The sequence below is a fragment of the Jaculus jaculus genome, chromosome 14 (genome assembly GCF_020740685.1).
Source record: "Jaculus jaculus isolate mJacJac1 chromosome 14, mJacJac1.mat.Y.cur, whole genome shotgun sequence".
Lineage (NCBI taxonomy): Eukaryota > Metazoa > Chordata > Mammalia > Rodentia > Dipodidae > Jaculus > Jaculus jaculus.
In genome coordinates, this window is record NC_059115.1 from 43,466,483 (window position 1) to 43,481,948 (window position 15,466).

Consider the following 15,466-nt stretch of genomic DNA (forward strand, 5'->3'; position numbering starts at 1 on the left):
ATACCCAAGTATTTCATATTAACATAAATAAAATGTATTATAATTGTATCTTAAGATATTTTAGAGTATAAACTAATAACGATTATAATTCTTAACATTTCAGTGATTTCTATATTCTAAGAAATTGTTGTAATGCAAATTTAAATCATACATACAATTTAAAATAAAACAAGTATTTGATTTTAAGTTTTTTGAAGGTTTTATTTATTTATTTATTTTTTTGTAGTAGGATCTCACTCTAGACCAGGCTGGCCTGGAATTCACTATGTAGCTTCAAGATGGCCTCAAACTCGTGGTGATCCTCCTACCTCTGCCTCTTGAGTGCTGGGATTAAAAATGTGTGCCACAACACCCAGTTGAGTTATTTTATTATAAAAAACATGGTAATTTTTTTTTTTTCTAGACAAACTTGATATCTAAAAACTCTTGTAATAGTTTAGTGTTTTCTTGGTTTTCAAACCTGGTCCCTGAGAGAGTGTGAAATGAGTGCTCAGTATCCAGAAGGAGATTGATTTAGGTTTGCACTCCTAATTAACCCTTGAATGTATGACCTTAAATATAATCTCTAAATTTAGGAATCTGTGTGCTCAATTTCTTCATCCATCAAATAATGCTCATGCATATATCATAGGCTGTTTACTTTCATGAAATAACACAGGAGGAGTATTTAGTGCTGACACAGCTATATAGTCAGTATTCTAAAATTTTGGAAACAATGTATCCTTTTGGGTTTAATAAGTACATGCACAGATGGGTTCTACTAAAGAGACCAACAGAACCTAAAGACATTACCTGACCTTCTTTGATGATATGTCAGAGCAGTACGTCAGGACTATAGTGGTTTGCATGCATGGCCTCACAGACTCAGGCTTGCAAACTGAGTCTCAAACGGAAAGAGCCCTGCTCTGGAGGAGGTATCTCACTGGGTGTGGATTTTAAGTGCAGCTCTAGTGGGTGTGAAAAGAATAGTGCTTGCCTGCAGAGCCTAACAACCTGAGTTTGAGTCCTCAATACCCACATAAAGCCAGGTGTACAAAGTGGTGCATGCAGTTAGAGTTTGTTTGCAGTGATGAGAGGCCTTAGCATTCCCGTTCTCATTCTTTTTTTTCTCTCTCTGTCTTCTTGCAACTTAATAAATAAAAACAATTTTAAAAAGAACAGTTGAGCTCTGGTGTTTTATTTTTTGTTGTTGTTGTTTGTTTGTTTTAGTTTGGTTTTGGTGTTGGCTATTTTGGTAGTAATGTCTCTGCTTGGATCTATGGAAGTAAGCCAGTGTCTTATACCATTACCTCCCATAATCTTTTCTGGTTGAGTCTGTCCTAGCAACAAGGAACTAACTACAACAAGGACTATATTCAGGTTAGCTTTTAAGAGCAATAAGTAGACTCATTCTCTCTAGTCCCAGTGTTTAGGCTACTTAGGACTCATGTCCTCAAAATTATCAAATCTTAGAGTTGGTCTATTACTAAGGTATCCCATGGAATCAGTGACCTATTTTACCTTTTGAGATGATGTGTATATTTGGGTAAATAAATCAATAAATATATTGGTTAATAAATAATGTAAGTTTCACCACTGTTAATCTAACAGCACAAAGAAAGTAGCAGAGATTATTCTGAGTCACAGTCCAAAGACAATGCTTTAGTCCTCTCAAGATACTTTCCTGAACCAGTAAATCACCCATACAGAGCTCACCCCACCACTCACAAATATACTTAGTACTTGAGACAACAGTCATCAACCTACACAGAAGAAACAGTCTACTCTATATTCTGTATAAATATAGGAAGCTACCTTGCTTAGACATCTACTACACTTTTACATTATTAAATATCTATTACATCACTTTCTTAACTCACCCCTTCCTTGGTATGTTTCTTAATTCTCCTGATGACTTTCATGTTATTGTAAACACATACTTTTCTGGTAAACACTGTTTTACAAACAGAATAGATGTCTCAAGACCTTTTGGTCAAGGACTGGACTATAAATATTTGAGACTCTGAGGACCATCTATCCTCTACTGTAATGATTCATCTTTACTGCTTAAGTAAATAAGTGAGGATGACCGTGTTCCAATAAATAAAAGGTTATTCATGTATAAACAAGCAGTGACTATAGTTTTCCTGTAATCCAACTTTAAGATCCTTGTGCTATAAAGAAGTCTGCCATACGACCTACATAATCTGAGGCTAAAAAAAAAAAAATAGTGATATCAAGCTCAGTGTGGTGGCACATGTCTTTAATTCAAGCACTCAGGAGGCAGAGGTAATAGGATCTCCATGAGTTCAAGGCCACCCTGAGACTACATATTGAATTCTACGCCAACCTTGGCTAGAGTAAGACTCTACCTCAAAAAAAAAAAAAAATGGTGATATCAACATAGAAAAGGGGCTAGGAGAAAAGAAAAAGGGGGTTCAGTGAAAAGAAAGTAGGGAAGGGGGGACAAAAGTGGGAGGTAGGTGAGGATTATAATAAGAGTATAACATCATGTATATGAATATATATTGTCAGTAAAGAGTTATTTAAAAGAAGAATGCCAGCCTATAAACCAAGGACTTCAGTGATATTCCATCATTGATGCAGCCAACCAAGTCTTCAGTCAAAACCCAATCATTAGCAGATTAGCCCTAATTTAGATTTGTACTTACTTATTTGATATTGTAACAAATAGCCAGTTAAGTTTCCATTTAGTTTCTTAGGTAGTCCCCAGGATAAAGTGGCAGTGTCCTTATCAACTTTGACGACCTTGAGAAAAGTTGGCTGTTCGGGCACTAGAAAACACAAGATTATTATGACAAAATTCCTCAAGATTACAAGTTTTATAGAAACTGATATATTAAATTTAGGAACCTTGGATTAACTACTTCTAAGGAGGGAAGGATTTATCTCAACCATTAGATAATTTTTATTATTGGCATTATTGTACATTTATTCTCTTACCTCCTTCTGGTGTTTGAAATATATAAGGCTCACTTTCTGGTCCAGATCCTTTGGAATTATAGGCTAAGACTGTTAAGTGAAATTCACTAAAGGCATCTAAGGAAGGAACCATTCCATAATTTCTTTGTCCTGAAAATCTTAGAATGTTTACGTTTTTGGGGTGTGTCCTTCCATCCAACAGACTTTTTGTTTTCCACCAATTTACCTGCAACGAAAATATGTACCCTTCTTTATCACAGCATGGTGGCAAAAAACTACTCGGTCTCTTCTGAAACCACCCCATAATATCCACAATTAACAAGTTTTATAGTATTAGCAAGGAAAAGTAGGAAACTAACCTGATATCCTTTCAAATGCCCATGAACTCTTTCCTTTGGAACTGCTGACCAGGTGACTTTAACTAATGTACTGTTTATAACTTCCACACTGCGGACCATTGGAGCTGTGTCCGGATCTGCCAAGCATTTGAGATTCGTTAACTTCCAGTAAGCTCCAAAAATGACTAATATGTTGCTTTTCCAGAGGTGATATGACATTTAAATTAGGGAAAGCACTTGTCTGAAATGAACTCCAAGTGAAACCAAAAAACAATTTCTAATTGCAGAACACTTGATGAGCCCATGGGTGACTGAAAGAAGAAGAAGCCTGTTCAAGCCCTCAGATGGTCATCATGTGGGTGAGTGTATGTGGAAACCTAAAACTGTTCCTGGAGATGTTTTCTGGACTTCTTGCCTTTGGAAATGAAGGCACATCGCTACAAACAGTAACAACAGTAAATTACTTCCAAATTTGGTTAGGTATTACTGGAAATAAATCAGAAGAACAGATGTTATGTTTTGGGGTTGAAAGAACTTTGCTTGGATTGGTTCATATAACCTTTAACATGTCCTTTTGGAGCGATCATTGTTACCTCATTCTATAGGAGGCTTGCCATAGGGGAATAAACAAAATCATAGCTTTCCATAGAAATTACTCTCAAAGTGATATACTCTCTAACTTTTTAATTAGGACAATTTGAACAGCAGATGAATAAAAATCACTTCACATTCTTGCCTTTTTATTCTTAAACCAAAACATGGCTTCAGATGCTTGAAGTATTAGAATAACTTCTGGAACTAAACATGTGACTTTTCTTTTTCTGGAAATGTAATTTCTGCAGTTATAATGCTTTAGCAATTGTTACGATGGCATCACCAGTACTTCAGACCTGTGTGCATATGTATAAGAGTCTATATTCTAATCTGCATGCATATGTCCCCTGTGCTAGCAAGGCTCCACACATGCAAATGAGGCCCATGCACTGGCAGCAGGTGGCTAGAAAGCCCTTGACAACACAGGGAAATCCAAGTGAAAACCTTGAAAATCCCATGGCAAGGACACTGTTTGTTTGTTTGTTTTTGTTTTTTGAGGCTGGGTCTCACTCTAGCACAGGCTGACCGTAGTCTCAGGGTGGCTTCAAAGTCATGGTAATTCTCCTACCTCTGCCTCCCAAGTGCTGGGATTCAAGGTGTGCACCACTTAGTCCGGCTCCAACTATGCTTCTTAAGTGAGTGGCATGATTGTTTTAGGTCCTTGATTTTCAAAATTGATCTTCATTGGATACTGATACTAGAAACTTTAAAGTGCTTAGAGGGTGTTCTTCATTCATCAACTGTGTGAACCATGTGTACAGTTCTTTTGCTCTCCTACATGTGATACATTCTCTTTGCAAGCAGTAAGTGCTGACTCACACATATTGCTTCAAATGGAGTATGTATGAAAATGCTCTTGTTTTGCTCAAAATTTAGGGGTGCATTACTTACAATCTTCTCCAGAGTAGAGAGTCACGGACTGAGGTTCGGGCCCAGGGCCGATGTGATTAATGGCTTGGACCTGGACATCATAAGGAGCATAGACAGAAGGTGTCATCACTCTCAGTGTGTGGTTTGTAACCGTTTCTTCTTCCCACTCTATGGACGCTCCCTGTGGTTTCCACGCCACTTTATATTCCAGTCCTGGCCCATTTTGCTCCATGGATTTCAAAGGCTAAAACAGAAGTGGAGGCTCATTTGTTGTAGTCATAGATATGTTGTAACTCAGGGACAAACAAGAATCACAATGCAGAAAGTATCTTTTGGGGGACTTTTAACTAACCCTCTTTAGTTCAAAATCATTTGTGAACATTTTTGTCATTTTGTAAGTTTTGAGTTTGCAAATCAGTCTCTCACCATCCCAAATTATGGGAAGGCCACACTTTGGATGGCTACATTATACCTTTATCGTGAAAATAAAGTTTTCATATAAGAAATAATTTACAAATAAATTCCAAAGAGAGTTTTAAGTTTCTAGGCTTTCTACCATATTTCTACCATTACACTCCCAAAGAGAGGAAAAAAAAAAAAAAAAAAGGAATGGGCATGAACTCCTTAATCACGAACGGGACATCTCATGGCTATTCAGAGTTCTTCCTTTCTTCCATGGGGAAAGAGAGAATTGGAATTCAACTTTAATTGTGGACAATATTCACAGTTATACACAGGATCTTCTTTATGGTAAAATAATTCCTAAGCTTCTTTTTTTTTTAAAAATATTTTTTTGTTCATTTTTATTTATTTGAGAGTGACAGAGACAGAAAGAGGCAGATACAGAGAGAGAGAGAGAGAATGAGAATGGGCATGCCAGGGCTTCCAGCCACTGCAAACGAACTCCAGACGCGTGCGCCTCCTTGTGCATCTGGCTAACGTGGGTCCTGGGGGTCGAGCCTCGACCCGGGTCCTTAGGCTTCACAGGCAAGCACTTAACCGCTAAGCCATCTCTCCAGCCCAGCTTCTTTTTTTTTTTTAAATTTATTTATTTGAGAGCGACATACACAGAGAGAAAGACAGATAGAGGGAGAGAAAGAGAATGGGCGTGCCAGGGCTTCCAGCCTCTGCAAACGAACTCCAGACGCGTGCGCCCCCTTGTGCATCTGCCTAACGTGGGACCTGGGGAACCGAGCCTCGAACCGGGGTCCTTAGGCTTCACAGGCAAGTGCTTAACTGCTAAGCCATCTCTCCAGCCCAAATTCCTAAGCTTCTTGACTAATCTTTTCCTACATTCTAAGGGAACATTCCTTTTTCACCTAATTTATTTTCATAAATAGAAATGTTTTACAGAAGAATTTCTAACATAGGGACTTGGTAATTTCCACCCTAATTTTTAATTCAGCAATAATTTAATTTAAAGAAAATTAATGTGATTTAAACATCACATTTAATTTCACAAAAATAAATTTATTTAAATGATTCAGTTATGTAAAAGGCACTTAAAGTATATTTTAAATCCTGGATTAAAAGTGAATTTCTATTAATAATAATTTTGTCTGTGCATGTGGGTGATTGTCATATAAAATGTGCTTGTAGAATTTTCAGTGCTTTTTTACTCAGTATAAATTGCTGAAATGCTCATTGGAAGCATTAAGCCTTGGTTGGACTTAAGATAAAGCATCTTGCTATATCAACCAATAATTTGAAACTTATGCTTATTGAAAGGTGACTATTTAAGCTAACTTGGAGATAAAAAATAAATTCAAAATAAGTCAAAAATGTCCTGAGGATGTTCTCCCAATATACAATAACTATCATTAGAAAATATTTTAGTAAAATATGGATTTCCTAGGCATCTCATCATTATCCCAATAAATTAGGTGACAAGGTTTTAGTTCCATAATAACATGTAAAATTTTAATTTTCTTTAACCACTACTGATAATGAATCAATAAAAATAATACTGTTCAATTTACTCATGTTTTTGGTACAAGTAACAAAGTAATTTTAATAAAGATACATAACAAGATTTAAAAGCAAACTGTACTACTATTAAAAAAAAGTATGTTTGGGTGCTAGAGCGATAGTTCACAGAATAAGACACTTGTCTGCAAATCCTAATGGCTCAAGTCTGAGTCCTTAGAACCCACTTATATCCAGATGCACACTATGGCTGGTTCATGTATGTGGAGTTTGTTTGCAGTGGCTTAGGCCCTGGCATGCACATTCTTTTTCTTGTTTTCTTTCTCTCTCTCTCTCTTTTCTATCTCTATCTTTCCTTGCAAATAAATAAATATATTAAAATTTTGTTTAGTTCTATTTTCAAGTTCTTTGATGTGTGAATACCTGAAGGAATGGCTGGGATACTGTTATCAGCTGTGAGACATGGTCAACAGAACTTTGACAAATCTCCAATAAGCATTCAACAAAGAACAACAGAAGATCAAGCATGAGTCATGCCAAAAGGCCACACACCTTTCCCTCCTCTTACAGTGTTGCTCACAAGGAAGATGTATCAAGAAAAATTCTACCAAACTAAGATCTAAAAAAAATTATGTAGTGTCCAGATGTGCCTTACACAGGAATGGAGAAGTCTATTATTATCACCTTTTATGTGCAGTATTCTAGAAAAAGTATCTATACTTCTAAAATATTTTCAAACAGATTGTGGTAGTTTGAATAGATGGCTCCCAATTTATTCCATGTCTTTATGAGTTTGTAGTCTGTATCTACAGAAACCTAACCAGAGAAAGTGTCACTGAGCAGATCTTAGTGTCCAGCCCTAAGGTGTGGTGGTGGATTTGTAATTCCAGTCTACAGATATGCAAAGTGCTGGCATTCCTGAAGTGTGCTGTTTGTGGTGTGGCTTTTGGATTTTTGGCATATGGCTTCTCTTTCTCTGCAGGGTCCTGCAAAAGAGCATCAGCTTCTTCTGCCAGTATGGAACTTCTCCTGGATTTATAAGCTTCAATAAATATCCTTTCTACATAACTTTGCCTGGTCTGGAAGTTCATGTCAGTGAACTAAAGCTGCCTGCTATGGAAATTGTTACCAGAAGTGAGGTAAGATGAATATGAACATGTGGATTTTGTTGTTTTGGAACTTTTGTCTCAGAGGAACAGGCATGGACTTGGTGCTTGCAATTGAAGATGCCTTCTGGAGTGGTAAACCAAGTATTATGGACTATTCTTGAGACAATTTGAAAATGCTACCTACAGCAAAAATTGAACTTGGAGGCTTGGCTTATGAACTTCCTAAAGTGAAGGCATAAGGGCTGGCTGTGTTCTGCTGCTCATGAACAGAGTTTGCTCATAGTTAAATTTGTAATGGACTGATGTGCTTAGCTAATGACATACGACTGAGAGAGTTAAGATTTTAAATCGTAAAAATTCAAGCAAGTTAAAATTACAGGCACTAAGACAGGTTTGAGGTTACTGAAGCTGCTATTGTCAATACATTAGCAATATTAAGAAAGATTACCCAATTGTTTTACATTAAAAGGATGAAAAGTATGCCTAAGGAAAGACTATGATAAAAATGAAAACTCTATTGGGACACTTGACAGGTGAAGGAAACTGCTTTTAAAGGTCATGATTTATTTCATCCCTGAATCAAAGAATATGGTTGTGTCCTGTGTACCTGGTATTGATTTTGGGAACATGGAAAGTGAATGGAGTGGGTCAAGAAGTTCACATAGTTCCCAAAGCCACTGCTGAGCTTTGCATATCTTTAGACTGGATACAGGGAATGTAAAACATGTCATTTAAGATGATTTCTTCACAAGGCTTGTAAATAGAAGTAAATGTGCAAAATGACTATTGGAGCTAATAGTGACCATATCTTGAGGGTTATCCTTTTGTATAATGTTTATCAGGTTCATGGTAAAAGAATTTCATTACTTTTTGTTTTTATCTAAATATTGATAAAATGCTGAGAATTTAAAACTTTGGATAACAGATTCCAACTGTCAACCTGTATAGCTGTCAGTAAATTGTTTAGCAGGAATAAACTCTGCTTCATAAGTAATTCTTTTAACTATTGTTTTCATTGCTGTTTTACCATACCAGAGATTGAATCTAGGCAAACAGTCTACTATTGAACTACATCTCCAGCTTTGTTTCACAAATTACCCAAATCATTGTGATGAGTCCTGATAATAACTCAACAAATCATTTCACCCACAATTCTATTTTTTTAATTTTAATTTTTTAAATTTATTTATTTGAGAGCAACAGAGAGAGAAAGAGGCAGATAGAGAGAGAAAGAGAGAGAATGGGCATGCCTGGGCATCAAGCCATTGCAAAGGAACGCCAGATGCATGTGCCCCCTTGTGCATCTGGCTGACATGGGTTCTGGGGAATCAAACCTCAAACTGGGGCCCTTAGGCTTCATAGACAAGCGCTTAACCACTAAGCCATCTCTCTAGCCCCACAAATTCTATTTTCAAATATATTTTTTTTAAATATTTCTTTTTGGGAAAGAAAGAGAGGAAAGAGGAAGAGAAAGAGAAAGAATGGGCATATCAGGACCTCCAGCCACTACAACAAACAAGCTCCAGATTCATGCACTACCCTGTGTATCAGGCTTTACATGAGTGCTGGGAAATAGAACCAGAGTTCATAGGCTTTGCAGGCCAGCACCTTAACCACTGAGTAATCTCTCCAGCTCCTGAATTCTATTTTTCAATTTAAAAATCATATTGTTCTGCTGTTATAATTAGCATCCAAAACTAAATAAAAAAAGAAAAGGATAAAGAACACAAAGAAATAAATAATGCTTGAACAAACACACACCTCCCATTTTATAATCATTTCCTTGGGTTGAGATGCTTGAACCCTGATGTTCTGTGGATTCCTGTCAGGAGCTGAAAAGTAACAAGCATGAAATTATTTTTTTTTTCATTTCATAGTAACAAACAGGTAAATTGTTATACTGCCATTCCTCTCAATATAGTTAAATAATTTTTATTATATTTATTAAATTTTCTGTGATATAGTTCTTAAAAAGATTTAAGACAACTTTTCCAAATATACTTTATTAGAAGGATTAAAATGGTGCTCTTGTAATTATATAATTACTATATAAGAAATAGTACAGTGTATGCTACATATATTTTCAATTGTATGTATCCTACTTAAAATTCCAAGCCAACTTTTAAAACATGCATTTTTATTTTGAAACTGTTTTACATTTCTATGAAAATTATTGGTAGAAATGTGTGTAATGAATAATTTTGTCACAGAGACCAGCAATGACCTTCATGTACTAATATCAACAGGTGAGTTTGAAGAGGTGAGTCCGGTCTCAAAATGGAGTACCACATCCAAAAGAACCAGAGCCGTTGAGGAAGCTGTTTATTGGTGGTCTGAGCTTTGAAATTACAGATGACAGTTTGAGAGAACATGTTGAGAAATGGGGCACATTCATAGATTGTGTGGTCATGAGAGACCCACAAACAAAGCGTTCCAGAGGCTTTGGCTTTGTGACTGACTCATGTGTTGAAGAGGTGGATGCGGCAATGTGTGCTCGGCCACATAAGGTTGATGGGCGTGGAGTGGAACCAAAGAGAGCTGTTTCTAGAGAGGATTCTGTAAAACCTGGTGCCCATTTGACAGTGAAGAAAAGTTTTGTTGGTGGTATTAAAGAAGACACAGAAGAGTGTAATCTGAGAGAAAAAGTATAAAAAGTATGGCAAAATTGAAACCATAGAAGTGATGGACGACAGGCAGAGTGGAAAAAAGAGAGGATTTGCTTTTGTAACTTTCGATGATCATAATACAGTTGATAAAATTGTTGTTCAGAAATATCACACTGTTAATGGGCATAATTGTGAAGTGAAAAAGGCCCTTTCTAAGGAAGAGATTCAGTCGGCTAGGTCACAGAGAGGTCGTGGGGGTGGATCTGGCAACTTTATGGTTCGTGGTGGAAACTTTGGAGGTGGTGGAGGTGGCTATGGTGGTGGAGGTGGTAGCAGCAGAGGAGTTATGGTGGAGGTGATGATGGTTATAATGGATTTGGAGGTGATGGTGGCAACTATGGTGGTGGTCCTGGTTATAGAAGTAAAGGAGACTATGGTGGTGGTGGACCAGGATATGGAAATCAAGGTGGTGGATATGGTGGTGGAGGTGGAGGACATGAAGGTTACAATGAAGGAGGAAATTTTGGTGGTGGTAACTATGGTGGAGGTGGGAACTACAGTGATTGCAGAAATTATAGTGGACCACAGCAGTCAAATTATGGACCCATGAAGGGGGCAGTTTTGGTGGAAGAAGCTCTGGCAGTCCCTATGGTGGCAGTTATGGATCTGGTGGTGGAAGTGGTGGATATGGTAGCAGAAGCTTCTAAAATCAGCAGAAAAGGGCTATAGTTCTTAGCAGGAGAGAGAGAGCGAGGAGTTGTCAGGAAAGCTGCAGGTTATTTTGAGACAGTCGCCCCAAAGGCATTAGAGGAACTGTAAAAATCTGCCGCAGAAGGAGCGATGTTCTATAGTCAGAAAAGTTACTGCAGCTTAAACAGGAAACCCTTCTTGTTCAGGACTGTCATGGCCACAGTTTGCAAAAAGTGTCGCTATTGATAAATGCAATAGAGTGTCAATTAGATGTACATTCCTGAGGTCTTTCATCTGTTGTAGCTTTGTCTTTCTTTTTGTTTCATTAAGTCAGGTATATTGCCCTGTACATTGTGGTAGTGGTACCAGGAATAAAAATTAAGGAATGTTTAACTTTTCAATATTTGTGTAGTTCAGTTTCTCTACATTTTAGTACAGAAACTTAACAAAATGCAGTTTTGAAGGTGTTTCCCTGTGAGTTAACAAGTAAAGAAGATCATTGTTAATTTCTATCTTGTATAAATTTTGCTAAAGTTAACTGTAAAGAAACACCTGCTGACTTGCAGTTCAAGGGGAATTTATTCTCTCTACTTCCAAACCATGCTATGAATGTGCACTGACATATGGAGAGAGTAGGTATCTGTATGTTTGCAATGTGTGTTTTAGAATATTTTGGATTGTCTATTTAATAAATTAGCATATGCGTGATCTTAATAGCACTAAGATTACCTTCAAACGAAAAATATCAAAATTTCAAAAAAAAAAAAAAGAAAGAAATTCTGATGGTTCACTAGAAGGAGCTAAGGAAGGAATTTAGCACTGATGAGATACACACTAAAATCATTCAGGTGACAAACTCACGTTTTGTTTCAATTTGCTTTTCCTCAGTCCAAATAGAAAATTATATCTGAGCTTCCTCACCTTACTCATCAAAAGACAAACACTGTTATGACCACCAGGATGCTCTATGCCAATTCAACAGTACAAATTACATCTGTGCTCTAACTGTTGATGATTTTTTAAAAAAATCTATTAAATAAGCCCCTATCCACATATTATCAACCCTAATTTAACTCAGTGAGACACACACACACACACACACACACACACACACACAACATGAAATACAAGGGAATTAGTTGGAAAAAAGGAAGGGGCTAATGGAAGTGATGGGGAATATTTAGGATTTGATAAGGTCAAAATTCAATATATGCATATATAAAATTGTGATAAATAAAATAAACAATAATAAAAAAGTAATCCTAACAATTTAAATGTATGTGAAAATAGATAAATATTAAGTACATGGCAATTACTACTAGACATTTGAATTTGTGTAATAAGGCACTAGATTCAAATATTTTATTTGAGAAAATTGAATACATTTTTTCTCTACATTTTGTATTTAACTAGGACATACATTATATGTTTGTCAATAGAAACTACAGAGAAATACTTTCTCATAAACCACGACCTAATGCCAATCTTCTGCTAGCTATAAATAAATAAAAAAAAAACAACTCCACAATAGTAATGAAACTATTGTTCTTAAAATATTCTTTATATTGTTAATTTACAGAACTGTTTACACCATGTAGAGGAAAGTAAAATTCTACTCAAACAACTTTTTTGTTTGCTAGGTTTTTTTTTTTTTTAACATGTTTAAAGAAGGGGGAAAAGGAAGATTTCTTGTTAGAAATCTGATTTCAGAGCCTGCATACCTGCTGGTGGGGTTTCATGATGGTCCGAGGGCTGGCTGGGCTGACTTCTCCCCACCTCATTCACAGCTATGACCCTGAACTGGTATCTTACATATGGAGCCAAAGATAACAGGACTGTGTCTGCTCCTTGAACTCTAGCTAGCTCCTCCCACTTTCCCGGCTCTTCTCTGTTTCCTTCAAATTCTATAATGTACTCTGGAAGCAAGAACACAAGCAGACCATTAGAATATACTGTGTGTTTAAGTTATAATAATATTTAGGTACAACATAAGTTTAACAGGACATTTTAAGTTGTGTGTAATGGCCACACCTTTCATCCCTGCATTCAGGAGGAGATTTGTAGGATCACCATGAGTTCAATTCCAGCCTGGGCTACAAAGTGAGTTCTAGGTCATCCTGGGCTGGAATGAGACTTCAAAATTTAAAACTAACCAATGTGGCATCTTAAGAAAGATAATTCACCTATTGTAATTAAAAATGACTATGATAGTAATTTGCCTCTGTTAAGCTAAGAAAAGGTCATCTCAAGCCTCCTTACCACTAATATTGCTATTATGGTCATCTCCAGCTTCCCAGGACAGCCGAACGCTCCGGTTTTGTCTTTCTGAAAGGTGAAGGTTTTCTGGAGGATCCGGAACATCTGATCAGTAAGGAAAGAGAACTGTAATGAAGATGCAGACCACTGCCATTGCTTCCCCGATTTCCAGGCTCAGACACATCAGCAGCTTCTGTCTCTTTCATGGCCCATGTCTCTGCTCTGCTCTGCACCATTCACCAGCCCTACAGCGTCTACTTCAAGCACAGACTACTCCATATGTTCTTCTTAGCTCACCAAACCTTTCAATTGTCTCTGATTGCAATTCTTCAAAGGCCACCCTGCCTGACCAAAATGACCATGAGTGTAAAAATTCTTTTAGTAGAATCAGAACTCCAATGCACTATCCAGTGCACTAGAGAACCTAGGAGTATTTTTCAATAATAAGAGTTCCTGTGATTTATCTCTGGTTTACTGAGTAGTGGGGCCCAGGATTCTGGAGAAAGAGTAAGAATGGCCAAACCTGGTGACCAGATGTGCCTCTGTGGGTCACTTATTTCCTCTAATCCTGTCTTTTCTTTCTGCCTGGCTCTTCTATGTGACTAAATAATCTTTAAGAGCAGGGATCACATTTCATTGTTCATGGATCCTTAGACATCAATGTTTTGTGACTAAATGGTAAGTAAAAAATGTATTGCCACTTTATTCATGCATATAATTATCCGATTAAAGTAGTAAGAATTATGTCCTATGGCTATAGATAAGTAAGCTAGGGCACAAAAGCTCTGAATTGCTTTTCTGTAAATTCTTTGTATTTAAACTGTAATATGACAATGACTGCTTCGTATAACAGCTTTTGTATAGTATAGCTCTGGGGTTGGATAAAGAATAGGATGGCAGCTGATACTGGGAGAGGAAGATTGAGCACTGGTGAGCATTATAACACAAACTGGAAAGTTGAGTAGGTGACAATGACACATATTTGTTAATACATACAGAAATTCCTAGTAATTCTTTTTTTGTTGCTTGTTTGTTTGTTTTTCGAGGTAGGGTCTCACCCTAGCCCATGCTGATGTAGAAATTTACTCTTTAGTCTCAGGGTGGCCTTCAACTCACATGGCAATCCTCCTACCTCTGCATTCTGTGCTAAGATTGAAAGTATGTGTATCACCACAAGGATTTGAGAACACATGTGTCATTGCTCAGAGGAGACAATGAAGATGTCACCCAGGGTGGTCTTCATGTCCCTGCTTAGTATTTGCAAATTATTGAAAGTGTACCTAGACAAAAAAACATGGTTTCCAGTTGAGAATAGAGCATGCTTGTTTTTAAAATGTGACACATAACTGTGCTTAAAGTTAGGACCTAAAATAAGAAGGTATTTCTTTAGAGTTGAAACATAGTCAGTGATAAAGTGCTTGCATGACATGCACAATGCCTTAGTCTCAACCTGCAGTATGGAAAAGAAACATGTATTTTTCAGTAGTTTTCTATATTTCCAAGCTCAGAGAATTCACATTTGTTTTAGAAATCACTAAGAATTTGGTAGGTTCTGAAACAACTAAGGTAGCATGTTGTATCTGATTAAAATCTGATTCCTCTGATAACTGTATGGAGTCAACATGAATGAACATGTCACAGAGATTTTACAAACTAATATTATCAAATAATCTCTACATTGAGTCTTCTAAAAATAACTTCTGACCAAAATGGGTTAGGCTTTTAAAAGATGTTTCCTATAATAAGTATTATGAACTATATCTCTGATCATAATCATTTCTAAATTGAGAACAATAGTCATAATCATTTTATTATCACTTGATGAGTTACTTTATTTTAAACCAGAGATCAAAACTAAAAAAAAAAAAAAAAACAAAACTAAAATTTTAGCACAAAAAGGTGGTTTGAAAAATACATTCTATCTCACAGAAACTTATTTAAACATTACATTTATTTTTTATTCTAAAATACTTGGTAGCTTATCTTATACATAAGATTATCTTATGCATATTTATATAAATGATCATTGCCACTATTTAGTTAAAACTACATAATTTAAAGTTTCTAGAAAATAACAGAATATCCATAAGTGTGATTATTAAATTTTGTAAAGAAATAGGAAAGCTAAATACCAAATAGCCAAGAATCAATACTC

General features: G+C 36.4%; 1 protein-coding gene and 1 pseudogene across 12 annotated transcripts in view; one reads left to right on the forward strand and one right to left on the reverse strand.

Moving 5' to 3' along the window:
- Nucleotides 1-15,466, reverse strand: part of Chl1 (cell adhesion molecule L1 like) — a 224,358-nt gene that overhangs the window by 8,784 nt on the left and 200,108 nt on the right. For all 12 annotated transcript variants that reach the window (XM_045133860.1, XM_045133850.1, XM_045133852.1 and 9 more), the window contains 7 exons: nucleotides 13,315-13,416; nucleotides 12,777-12,971; nucleotides 9,521-9,591; nucleotides 4,746-4,968; nucleotides 3,282-3,397; nucleotides 2,944-3,148; nucleotides 2,652-2,774 (listed from right to left, as the gene is read on the reverse strand). In XM_045133860.1, the coding sequence (XP_044989795.1) occupies nucleotides 2,652-2,774; nucleotides 2,944-3,148; nucleotides 3,282-3,397; nucleotides 4,746-4,968; nucleotides 9,521-9,591; nucleotides 12,777-12,971; nucleotides 13,315-13,416 (1,035 nt within the window). The remainder of the gene's footprint in view (nucleotides 1-2,651; nucleotides 2,775-2,943; nucleotides 3,149-3,281; nucleotides 3,398-4,745; nucleotides 4,969-9,520; nucleotides 9,592-12,776; nucleotides 12,972-13,314; nucleotides 13,417-15,466) is intronic.
- Nucleotides 9,942-11,072, forward strand: LOC105944968 (annotated as a pseudogene).